The sequence below is a fragment of the Sinohyriopsis cumingii genome, chromosome 4, assembly GCF_028554795.1.
Source record: "Sinohyriopsis cumingii isolate HCF-2022 chromosome 4, ASM2855479v2, whole genome shotgun sequence".
Classification (NCBI taxonomy): Eukaryota; Metazoa; Mollusca; class Bivalvia; order Unionida; family Unionidae; genus Sinohyriopsis; species Sinohyriopsis cumingii.
Window position 1 is genome coordinate 133,932,460 of NC_142964.1, and position 13,628 is coordinate 133,946,087.

Sequence of the window (13,628 nt, forward strand, 5' to 3'; positions counted from 1 at the left end):
TTTTTTATCAACAAGTTATTTAAAAGAAATAAGTACCCAGTATGACACTATTGTAAACTCTTTCATTGACGAAAGTTAGTCCCATATTAACTTTATGTTTCAGCAAAGTATCCTTTTCCTGACAGAGTAAATGATAGGACAAAGCAAATTTGGAAAGCTTGGAATGATTTGCTACCTCGCCTGCGGATTTGTAAATCTTTACTACCGGTATGTATCAATCATTTCCAAGACTAAAAAAATGATTTATGTGGCATTAGAGAAAAATCAGTTTGTTCCAAGCAGGAATTAACTCTATGCCACTAGTAATGCAACATATTATATAACTTCTATATGCCAGTGTACTAACCCATTCATCTTTTTATTTGTTTCTATGAAAATGAAGGGATGCAGGAATATCAAAGAAGATGGCTCAAGGTACCTGGGAACCATCAAAGGAGATTCCTCAAGGTACATGGGAACCATCAATGGAAATGGCTCACTGTACATGGGAACTGTCAAATGAATGGCTCAAAGTACATGGGAACTATCAAAGGAGATGGCTCAAGGTACCTGGGAACCATCAAAGGAGATTCCTCAAGGTACATTGGAACCATCAAAGGAGATTCGTCAAGGTACATTGGAACCATCAAAGAAGATGACTCAAGGTACCTGAGAACCATCAAAGGAGATTCCTCAAGGTACATTGGAACCATCAAAGAAGATGACTCAAGGTACCTGGGAACTATCAAATGAGATTCCTCAAAGTACATAGGAACCATCAAAGAAGATGACTCAAGGTACCTGGGAACCATCAAAGGAGTTTTCTCAATGTACATGTGAACCATCAATGGAAATGGCTCAAGATAAATGGGAACTATCAAATGAAATGGCTCAAAGTACATGGGAACTATCAAAGGAGATGGCTCAATGTAAATAGGAACCATCAATGGAGATGGCTCAAGGTACATGGGAACCATCACTTGAAATGGCGCAAGTTACATGAGAACCATGAAAGGAGATGGCTTAATGTACCTGTGAACCATCAAAAGAGAATGGTCAAGGTACATGGGAAGCATCAAAGGAAATAGTTCAAGGTACATGTCAACCATCAAAGGAGATGGCTCAATGTATGTGGGAACCATTAAAGGAAATGGTTCAAGGTACATGTCAACCATCAAAAGAGATGGCTCAATGTATGTGGGAACCATCAAAGGAGATGGCTCAAGGTTCATAGGAACCATTAGGATAGCCAGACTCAGCTACATGCAAATACCACCCTGAATATATATTTAGAAATGCAAGTTATGTACATGGAATAATTATGAATTGATACCTATATACCCATTAGGGAGGTAAGCACTTCATTATAGATTACACTTTGAATATAGAATGACACCACCATGGTAAAACAGATTGAAAGAGGTATCACTCATTCAATGCAGGAATCAAACCCTTACCTTGAATAATTGCACCTATCACTTGGGGTCCATACACCAGAATGCTTATGAATTTTTCTGTGTTCATCACAATACAGTAGAATCAAACGGATTAGAGAGATATGGTGCATGGAGTTTTGTGTTAGGTATCGTAAATGATTATGTAAGTTTAATTCCTACATTGAGTGAATCATTACTCTCTTTATTTTAAGCAAAATAAATGTTTTTACATTATTTCAGGCCTACAAACAAGAATATTTAACAGACATTATCCAGGGTGATCCAGTTCCTAAAGCAAAATGGTTCTCTGATTTGTTGGAGAAGTATGACATTGTATCATCAGTGAGAGAGCTACCGGTAAGTTATACCAAATACCAGCAACTTCAGTAAGTGGCAAATCAGATGATGGGCATTATGCACCATCTCACTAAAGTATCTTCATCAGCTCATTATCCATGCATTAGGGTACTGTCAGTAAGGGGAAATAATTAAAGGATGGCAAAATATATTTAACTTTTTTCAAAACATTTGTCATTGTCGTCCAGAACTTAAGTTCTGATAGGAAAATAAATAAGCACAGTAAAATGAAATTTTTGAACAAGAATTTTATTTCATAAAATTTGTGATCCATTATTTTCAGACCTCCAATTCTAAATACACTGGTGGAGCATTGAGTTATCTCCCTTGTGCTGATAATAATGGTTGCCTGGGATATCTGATATCAGCAGCAGGAGGCTCCTTTTCTTCTATAAGTATCCTTTAATCTGTGTGCACTGCTAGGACTCTGAAAATGTTACAAGCTGTTGACTGGTTTTCTCAGGTTGGAACAATTTATACTCAAGTAGATGTTGATTAAATTTTCGTTATTTTACCTGTGGTCGCAGATATCAATGAGAACCAAATATTATTCTTCTTTTGGTTGTTAATTGCAGTTTTGAGTTTTGGAGCTCAATGTTTAGCTGACCTGGCCATAAGTCATGTGAGCTTATGGTACAGCACTGTGTCCATCACATGCTATGTCACCACTCAACATTTTCTATTTTAAACTTCATTGTAAAAAACACTGAAATGGTTACAAGCATATTTTGCACAGAACATCTGGTTTGAAGGGATATAAAATTTGCACAAATAATGCTGATACACCATCAGATATGGTGACTCTTACAAAGAAAGAAAGTTTTTAAACTGTATCTTTTCAAAAACAGCTGAACTGAATTTGACCAAAATTAGTTGAAAGCATTTTGGTTTGGAATGATTTAAGTTTTATACAAATCGATAACTAGTTCTCCATTGATAATGGCCATCAATATTGTTAAAAGAAAAACATTTTGATTAATTTTTCTCAAATACTGCTGAAAAAAATTCAACAAAGTTTGACAGGAAGTATCTTAGAATGAAGGGCTTTCAAAATTTTACAGATGATGTTAATCTGCCATCCGATATGGCCATCATTACTAAAAGCTACTACTTCTGAACAAATGTTGAACAGAATTTGAGCAGATTCGTCAAAATGCTTCATGGATTGAAGGTTTTTACGTTTTATACAGATGATGCTGATCAGGCATATACTATATATATTCTCTTATAAATCAACTCCAACTATAAATCAACTCCACCTATAAATCAACTCCAACTATAAATCAACTCCAACTATAAATCAACTCCAACTGCAAACAACATAGACCCTGAGTTGCAGTTGCGTAGTGCATCAGCAAGTCTGGGTCTGATTTTGTCCTACTGATTACTAATAAATTTTTTTACAGAACCAGACCTGAAGGTGGAAAATCAACTCCACCTATAAATCAACACCAACTATAAATCAACTGCAAACAACATAGACCCTGAGTTGCAGTTACATAGTGCATCAGCAAGTCTGGGTCTGATTTTGTCCTACTGATTACTAATAATTTTTTTTATAGTACCAGACATGCAGGTGGAAAAGGAATTTGACAAAAATGTTGTAACAGATTTCTCAAAATCCATAATAATTAACCCATTTTACATTGTGTTATCAACTGGCAGAGTAAAGTGTATGATGGAAAATTGTTTAACAAAGAATTTTCAGTGAGTGAAAAGAAGTTTTCATAATTTTAGGATGTTTCTGCTGTGAAATGTTTACTTGATGCATTTGTGAAATTGCATTGACAGATTTTTATATTTTTCAGAAATGTAAGATTTTCCATCTCGACAAGATCTAATTAAATATGATTATAAAAATTTTTCACTTGGTTTTGTTTCATGCCTGTCGCTACGACTGCTCCGGTGGCCTGGTGGTTACAGCATCCTCCTCGGATGCGGTAGGTTGCGGGATCGAGCCTTTGTTGAGTCATTCCAAAGACTTACAAAAATAGTATTAAAAGCTGCCTTGCTTGGCACTCAACATTAGGAGGTTAGTGTTAGGATTGGTCGGCCTGGTATCAGGATAATGTGACAGGGTGAGACATCATGGTACATATCTGCGGCATGATGCCCCAGTGCTAGACATCACTATAAACTGTCACACTGCAGGCATCGTGATATACATGTAAAAGTCATTTGGTATATTTCAGGAGATCTTGTGATTTTATTTTCATAACTTGAGAATGTCATCTGTAAGATTGACATAATTATGTTAATACTTGTTTTGTTTTTTCTTCTGATAATTGAAAGATGATTCTGATCAAAATAAATAAATATATTCACAATTATTTTGTTGGGTATTTACACATTTTTTAATATTTAAAAAGGTGCCAATGCAAATTTTAGTCTTAGAGTACTTATTTGAAGGATTTATGTTTTTGTGTTGATTAATCACTGGCACTGTTATCCGTATTTGTATTTTCCAATGACTGTGTTCAGAAATCCAATCAGTGCAGAAGGCAAGGGACAGAATTCTCCAGTCACAAGAGTTGTCTATCTTGCCAGTACAAGACCACATCTATCAGACCATAAGCAATAGTGTTCACAACAAAGGTAATTATTATAATATCCTTAGTTAATACATACAGTATTTAGAAAATTCCTGAGTCAGCATTCAAACGCTATCGGGAAAAAGTTGGGATAAATGATAAATTTTTTCCCGACCGTGAAAAGTCCTTGAACTTTGCCAAGATTGATGAAAGTCTTGAAAAATCCAGGAATTTTCCTCCACAATTTGACGCCCAAAACAGTTATGTAATTGAGTCATAACTGAACTGATTGTGAGTTAAATTTATTGAGTTCTAACCAGAGTATTAGGTGGTTGCAATATATATTTGTTGAGATAATCATAATGCTCAGTTGATTAGATTCATCTGGTAAACTTTTTGTTTCACTGACAGTTTGATGTCCGTATCATTTTGATATGGAATGTATGAAAACCAGTCTAGCATTACAAGAGGCCAACATGGTGGCATTAAGGCATAACCACTTAGTGGATGGGCTAGCAAACTTGAACGTTGTTAAATCCAGTTATACCTGCATGAAATCGATATGTAAATTATTTATTTTCTCGTAAATTGTGAGTAATAAAATCATTATATCTTTACTCTGCTGAAAGACGATAAAACTAATGCATTGATGAAATTTTAGCTGTTGCTAGCGATTTCGATTGCTAGTCGCACAAGCACATAAAATCTCACAACAGTCATTTTCAAATATTGTAGAAATTTTTAAAAAATGAAAGTCATATACTGTTTATAATAAAAATAAAAAAATTCTCTGTATTTATTTCAAGACTAACTTCTGGAGTTTTGTTGTATCACGTGACTACCATCTAGACATGTGCTTTCTCATGCAGGGAGTATATGAAGCAGGGAACCAGACTACTCTGCTTGATGAATCAGACTGGCCAAGTTTCTTGTAGTTGTTCTCAGAATAAATATGTTGAGAACTATATATTGTTTCTGATTTTTACACAAGGTATCAGACTTACATTTAGTATAATTGAAATTTTATACAATGACATTAAAAAGAAGTTTTTTTGTTGATATCACGTTACTCTAGGACTTCCGATGTTGTTGTTTGAGAGTTGTGAAGTCATAGTGTCTATTAATGTAATTGGTAAGTACTGGGTCAGGTTTCATCTATGCTAAGTTTCATCTAGTCTGTCAGTGGATTAAAGACATAACGATTATAATAATTGCCAATTTTGAGAAAATAAATAATTTTCCTATCGATTTCATTCAGGCATAAGTCCATATAACCTAGTTTAAATTTGCTAGGCCCACTGGTAAGCTATATTATGGTGGTGGCAAATTCCAGATTTTTTATATGTAATTGCTCTGAACCCACACTCCATCCTAAATGTCCAAATGTGAAAAAGGAGTTGAAACATTTGGAGGAAATGTGGATAAGAAAAAGTTTGAATCTCTGAGCTGAACTTTGGTGCAAAACTATTACACAGTGATATGTAGCTTGAAGCATTAGTTTCAGACCAGAAATAGAATGCAGGAGAAATGGAAAATTGTCATCCCTTTTATTATATATTAAGAAACGATAAGAGCCCATGTAACAATACAGGTTTTGGGACTAGTTTACTGAATTACAAGAAGACAGATTGATTTTACAGAAAAGTCATTCCTTGTTTATACAACAATAGATAATTCTGATGGTCTTTTTTCAAAATTTAAATTAATCCTTTTGTAAATGTCTTTAAATGATGGAATTTTTAACCAAGTCGTCTTAAGGAGTTTTGGTTGGTTAAAAAATCTTGTTTGAGATTTTATTGGCACACATAAATTCAGAGTTAAACTTTTTTTATTACAAGATAAGATTCTAATACTTTACATTTATTGGGTTTTTTCCATACTGTGATAGGAAATGTTTTTAGTTTGTATAACATGCACATTTTTTGATCTAGAATTCTTTAGAATTAAAGATTTGAAAGGAAACAATAATTTATGTTCATTATATTGTTTCCACGTAACACCTAAATGTAGGTCAGCAAAGTAAAGTAAGAATTTGTATTCTGTACATTGAAATGGCTTTAAATGCCAATTTATAGCAGTGTAATCACATTTGTTTCATGTGACTCATTTTGTGGTTTTGTACATGATCATCTTTTCTGACATGTTTATTTTTGAAATTCTTGAAAGAGATAACATCTTCAGATTTGGAAAATGCATGTTTTATAATCAAAATGTTTTTAATTCCATTCAGTAATGGTCATATGTTCACCTTGAAAAAATTAATTTCATCCTGGGAAAACCTGGAAAAGACCTGGAAATTTATATTGGGAACCATGTTGAGTGCATCGAAAAATCTAAATTTTCATATTTCTGCTGTTACTTGTGGAAAATGTTTTATGTTAATTTGGCATGCATACTATTCTTCTTCATAAAATGTCTTCTCTTTTTTTGTCTCGACTTTTTAGCACTTATTTTTAGTAGCCCAATTTTAGTCCTAATTTTTTTTACAAAGGGTTGCCAGAAACATTTTTATATTTTTTCATATGGCTCAGTAATAATTATTGGTGTCATGGTTACGCTTGTTCTGTTAGGGCATATTTCATTGAATCGTCATGGTTACGCTTGTTCTGTTAGGGCATATTTCATTGAATCGTCATGGTTGCGCTTGTTCTGTTAGGGCATATTTCATTAAACCATTTGAATTTAATGACCGTTTCCTTGCATTCTTTATTCAGATTTCTGTGCAGTACGATTAGAGTGTTCATGTGTTGTGTATACTTTGAACTCAAATGAGGACCAAACTGCTATTGAACTTACAGAACTTGGACAGAAGATGTGCCCTTGTGCAATAATGGCCATATCTCTCAGGTAAAAACAGTGATTGATATAATGTACTTGTTTTACTGAATACAAACAATTAAGGTTTAAAATTAAATTTTAGCATTAACTTGATAGTTAATTATACAAGATAACAATATTGGTAGGGGAAATGAAACTTTAGTCTGTTTATCTGATAGTTTGAGTGTTCTAAAAATTAGGCAAAAAGATTTTTCCTACTGTCTAAAGAAGATAGATTATAATCTGCAACAAGATATGGCAGACAGAAGAATGGCCCTCCACATGGAGTCAATCCTTGATCATTGTGCTTCCCAAAAAGGAAACATACAGCTATGCCAAAACTACAGAACCATCAGCCTGATCAGTCACCCGAGCAAAGACATGCTGAAGATAATTCTCACCAGACTAAAGCCTCAAGCAGAGTAAATTATTGCTGAAGAGCAGGCAGGCTTTTGAGCAGAAAGGAGCACCACATAACAAATCTTCAATCTCAGACTCCTTTGTGAGAAATACATATAACAGCAGCCAAAATCTTTGCTAAGTCTTTATAGATTTCAAGATGTCTTGATATGGTATGGCATGTGGCATTATGGGCAACTATGAGGAAGTGCATCAGCTCAAACCTTTTGCGGGTTGTTGAGCACCTCTATGAAATAGTCACCAGTGCTGTCCTCATCAATGGCAACAGAGGAGATTGGTTACGAATAGCATTTTAAGTCAGACAGGGATGTATACTGTCATCTACACTCTTCAACATTTTCCTGGAAAGGATCATGGAGGATGCCTTGGAAGACCATGAGGGCATTGATAGCATCAGAGGAAGAACAATCATCTTTGCTTAGCAGATGATATTGATAGCTTAGCTGGAGAGGTAAAAGGACTGGCTGACTTGTTTGAGTGCCTTGACACAACCTCCACAGCATACGGTATGGAGATTAGTACAGAAAAAACCAGACTGATGACAAACAACACCAATGGCATCAGTATAAGGGTCAGTGGACAGAAGCTGGAAAGAGTCACAAGCTTCAGATACTTGGGATCAGTTATCAGAGATGAGGGCTCCAAACCATAGCTACTTTGCCCAGACAACAGCAGCAATAACAAGGTTGAGACCAAAATGGAAAGATACCAGCATTGCTCTTGGTTCCAAAATAAGGCTGATGCGCTCAGTTGTCATATCCATTTTCTGTATGCTTGTGAAACATGGACACTCACATCAGATCTACAAAGAAGGATTCAAACCTTCAAAATAAGATGCTACAGCAAGATTTTGGGCATCTCATACACTGACCATGTAACCAACAAAGAGGTCCACAGCATGATCCAACAAGCCATCAGACCCTATGAAGACCTCTTGACCACCAAAAGTAAGTGCAAACTGAAGTGGTATGGTCATACTGAAGAGCATCTGGACTGGCAAAAACAACCTTGCAAGGCACAGTGCGAGGGTGCAGAAGAAGAGGAAGACAGAAAAAGAGGTGAGAAAACAACATTAAGGAGCAGACAGGCATGGAATTGGGAGATTCCCAAAGGGCAGTAGAGAACAGGAAAAGATGGAGAGAATTGGTTGTAAAGTCAATGATGGTTTTATCTCTTTACTTGGAACAGTTGTTGCATAAATTCATTAACTACATCAGACAGTAACTTCCCAAATAGGTGACTGTTCCAAAACAATACGGTGACTGAACAAGCAAATAAAGAGGAGCTCTTGTATACATGTGTTCAGGGAAACGTAACTCCATAATTTATGGAGTTATTGAGATAATCAATGATGGTTAACATCTGCTGTTTGAAGACACATTTGCAAATATAGTGTGCATGGTACTGAAGAAACTCCCATTTGATTCAGAATACTAGCAAACTGACTGTTTGGAATCCCCTGGCAACAGTCAGGTTTGAAATTTCAAATTGATCCCACTTCATTTAAGGTGAAATATTGGATAATGGCTTAATCTCTTGAGCTTTTTTAGTCTCAGAACATTTAATGACAGTATTTCATTTGAAAGTAGAAAACTGTTAAGTGTCATCAACTTCTAGAGGGTAACAAATTCATAGTTTAGGGTCAAATCATTAAATCTGTACATATTCATAGTTTAGGGTCAAATCATTAAGTCAGTACTTATTCATAGTTTAGGGTCAAGTCATTAAGTCAGTACATATTCATAGTTTAGGGTCAAGTCATTAAGTCAGTACATATTCATAGTTTAGGGTCAAGTCATTAAGTCAGTACATATTCATAGTTTAGGGTCAAGTCATTAAGTCAGTACATATTCATAGTTTAGGGTCAAATCATTAAGTCAGTACATATTCATAGTTTAGGGTCAAGTCATTAAGTCAGTACATATTCATAGTTTAGGGTCAAGTCATTAAGTCAGTACATAGGGTCAAGTCATTAAGTCAGTACATATTCATTGTTTATCAATGACATGCAAACATGAAGAGATTGTGCTGATAGATGCCAAAGTAAAACCAAACTTTTCTTGGCATGTGGAAGTAACATTTCAGTCAAGGACAATTGTTTGACTTGGATTAACAAGAGTAACAAATCATTCCTTATTTTTTTTTACACATTTTCAAATATATTTAAGCCATCGCAAAATTATCATAATTTAAAATGTTGTATTTCTCTAACTTTAAATGGATCATCCATGTAATGTTGTCATATTAAAATAAAGTGAAATAAATGGTAATGGTTGTTGACAGCAGACTGGCTGTATTTTGCAACACATATGCACATTTATTCATTTTTGTGCCACTGGTAAGAAAAAGGGGGTTACAATAGATCATTTTCAATGTAAGAGTCTTTGATTTGTGCCATTGGTGACAAAAAGGAGTTCACAATAGATCATTTTCAATGTAAGAATCTTTGATTTGTGCCATTGGTGACAAAAAGGAGTTAACAATAGATCATTTTCAATGTAAGAGTCTTTGATTTGTGCCATTGGTGACAAAAAGGAGTTCACAATAGATCATTTTCAATGTAAAAATCTTTGATTTGTGCCATTGGTAACAAAAAGGAGTTCACAATAGATCATTTTCAATGTAAGAGTCTTTGATTTGTGCCATTGGTGACAAAAAGGAGTTAGTTCACAATAGATCATTTTCAATGTAAGAATCTTTGATTTGTGCCATTGGTGACAAAAAGGAGTTCACAAAAGATCATTTTCAATGTAAGAATCTTTGATTTGTGCCATTGGTGACAAAAAGGTGTTCACAATAGATCATTTTCAATGTAAGAATCTTTGATTTGTGCCATTGGTGACAAAAAGGAGTTCACAATAGATCATTTTCAGTGTAAGAATCTTTGATTTGTGCCATTGGTGACAAAAAGGAATTCACAATAGATCATTTTCAATGTAAGAATCTTTGATTTGTGCCATTGGTGACAAAAAGGAATCCACAATAGATCATTTTCAGTGTAAGAATCTTTGAAAATGCTATTGGCTGTTCCAGTACAACATACCTGTCATTCAGTGTGGAATAGTCAGTCATTGATGTAATTGAAACTTTTCTATCCTTTTTGTATGCACTCTTTATGTAATGAGAGTACTCTGGCATTGCACTGATATTTTTTATTTTAAAAAATCTGCCATCCTATGGTACCATGTATGTTTAAATTGAACTGACCTAATTTTTTTATTTATCCACAAATGACATCCCCAAATTCTCAAAGACATGACTGACATTCCATTTCTTCCAGGCATTATTTCTTGTTTATAAAAGGAAGATTCCTTATAGAGACTGAAAATAATGTATAAATCAGCATGTCATTCATAATATTTGGAATGAAAACTACACAAACTCAGGAACATCAAATTAATTGGCAAAATATTTGGAATGAAAACTACACAAACTCAGGAACATCAAAATAATTGGCAAAATATTTGGAATGAAAACTACATAAACTCAGGAACATCAAAATAATTGGCAAAATATTTGGAATGAAAACTACACAAACTCAGGAACATCAAAATAATTGGCAAAATATTTGGAATGAAAACTACACAAACTCAGGAACATCAAATTAATTGGCAAAATATTTGGAATGAAAACTACACAAACTCAGGAACATCAAAATAATTGGCAAAATATTTGGAATGAAAACAACACAAACTCAGGAACATCAAAACCACTACTGGCATCCCTTATATGGTAGTGTGCTGATAAACATGTCTTACTCATGCCTACTTCCTGCAGAGTGAACCATGACCAGAATGCTTACCATGTAAGTGTCTACTGACAGCAGAGTGAACCATGACCAGAATGCTTACCATGTAAGTGTCTACTGACAGCAGAACACGTTCTTGTTAAGAGGCCCCAAATGATTGAGGGGTTTAAATTGCTCACCATTATGGATCACTGCCATCTTACCTCTCTCTGTGTGGGTTTGAGTCTCTGGCTCGGCCAATGTGTGTACATTAGCAAGATTGTCAGTAGCTTCTCTTGGGTCAGTGGTTCTTCTTGGGGCTTCCTGGGGTTCTTCCTCTACCATTTATACTGGCTGCCATGTATAGTCTATCTTGTGTTGAAATGGTATTAAATCTTATAACAACATAATAACAACATTCTTGTGAAGGATATAGGCCCACCCTGCAAGATAAACATATTTTGATGTGAAGTGCATGAAAAAGAACTTTATGACACTGTACCACTCAAGAAAATCCTGTACCATTTGAAGGAATGTGGTATTTATATGGAAGTTTGGCCATATGTAATAAAGATTTTATATTTTTAACCTTCATCTTTTATTTTTAATCCATTTTGAATCATTTTAACATCTTTACTGTTATGATTTTATCTTGTTGTACTTCATGCTTACACATTTATGGAATGGTTTATCTTTCTAGTGTCTTTGTACAATTCAGTTTTGAAAATTTACCTTTAGTTGGTATCATGTAGTCACTTTTGTGCTGATGTGCTGTAAATTACACACACACACACACACACACACACACACACATTCTAGGTACCATATTACTGTAAATGCTGTCATGGAAGTATCTTCATTGCTGAATTCTTGTAAGCATTTTTGTTTCTAGCAGTTAATACTCATATGTAAAATTAAATCTGAAATCAGCACATGTAATGATGTCATCTTAAGCAGAATTACTAGTGAATCATTATTCTCCCATTTACTTTCATCTTCTATGATGATATTTTTTCAGTAGCTGTTCTATGCAGTATTTATATATTTCAGTCCCTACATTCCATCAGAGTGCCTGATAACTACAGAAGATGGCAGTTGTTTACTATGGAACTCTTCTCAAAGGTGTGAGCATTATAGAATGTGTTATCTACACTATACATAGTTGCTATACACAGTTGCTAATTATTTACACTACTGTACACAGTTGCAATACACAGTTGCTAACTATTTCCACAAATATATACAGTTGCTAATTATTCCACAAATATACATGGTTGCTAATAAGTTCCACAACTATACACAATTGCTAATTATTTCCACAACTATACACAATTGATATACACAATTGCTAATTATTTCCACATCTATACACAATTGCTAATTATTTCCACAACTATACACAATTGCTAATTAGTTCTACAACTATACACAATTGCTAATTATTTCCACAACAGTACATACTTGCTAATTATTTCCACAACTATACATAAATGCTAATGATTTCCACAACTATACACAAATGTTAATTATTTCCACAACTATACACCATTGCTAATTATTTCCACAACTGACTTCAGTAGTCTTTGTATTTACAAATATAACTAGATGGGAAATATTTTGCAATGTGAATTTGTAATGCAGGTATATGTAAGCTGTTTAAATTGGTCAAATTAGTAAAACATCAATGATTTAAAACATTACTCCTAAAAACATACAGTAGTTAAAATTTATATATATGTAAGCTCTGAACATTTGTCAAAAGGTAAAACATCAGTGATTTTAAACATTACTTCCTAGAAACATACAATAGTAGTTATTTTTGTCTTTTTATGTTTAGATGTGTTTTTGAATCTACAAATCCAAGAAAAGTTTTGACACTTAAAAATGTTAAAATCTTATAGTGTGGCATATTTGAGGCACACACACACACACACACACACACACACGTGCGATATTTGTTGTTTTGATTACTATGCACATTATCTATTTATTTTTACACAGCACTTGTGAGGAGGTAGTATCTGTGAGAAGCCCTCGGTTTCAGTGTCATGACCCTTGGCGCCACTCCCACTTTGGAGCACACCCCAGACAGCTTGTTTATGCAGACCCTGCAGCTGTAGAACTGTTTGACCTCAGGGTATGTAATATCTGACTTGCAGTCAAACTAAAAATGGGCCCCCTTTTCATTATTGAAGATAATGCCTTGAAATAAAGATGAGTTTTTCAAATGTACTCATGGATGTTGAGTGAAAATAAGCTATAAAATATAGACCTGGTAAGAAAAGCGGAATCAGTAAAAATTAGATAAGTTTTTACCTATTGTATTGTTAAATTGCCTTGTTGTTGAATAATTGCTAATTT

General features: G+C 34.3%; 1 protein-coding gene across 1 annotated transcript in view; it reads left to right on the forward strand.

Moving 5' to 3' along the window:
• Window positions 1-13,628, forward strand: part of LOC149802121 (uncharacterized) — a 60,284-nt gene that overhangs the window by 16,873 nt on the left and 29,783 nt on the right. The window contains exons 3-9 of the mRNA XM_089956510.1: window positions 104-207; window positions 1,656-1,772; window positions 2,056-2,167; window positions 4,254-4,367; window positions 7,018-7,150; window positions 12,318-12,389; window positions 13,269-13,404. Of these exons, the coding sequence (XP_089812636.1) occupies window positions 104-207; window positions 1,656-1,772; window positions 2,056-2,167; window positions 4,254-4,367; window positions 7,018-7,150; window positions 12,318-12,389; window positions 13,269-13,404 (788 nt within the window). The remainder of the gene's footprint in view (window positions 1-103; window positions 208-1,655; window positions 1,773-2,055; window positions 2,168-4,253; window positions 4,368-7,017; window positions 7,151-12,317; window positions 12,390-13,268; window positions 13,405-13,628) is intronic.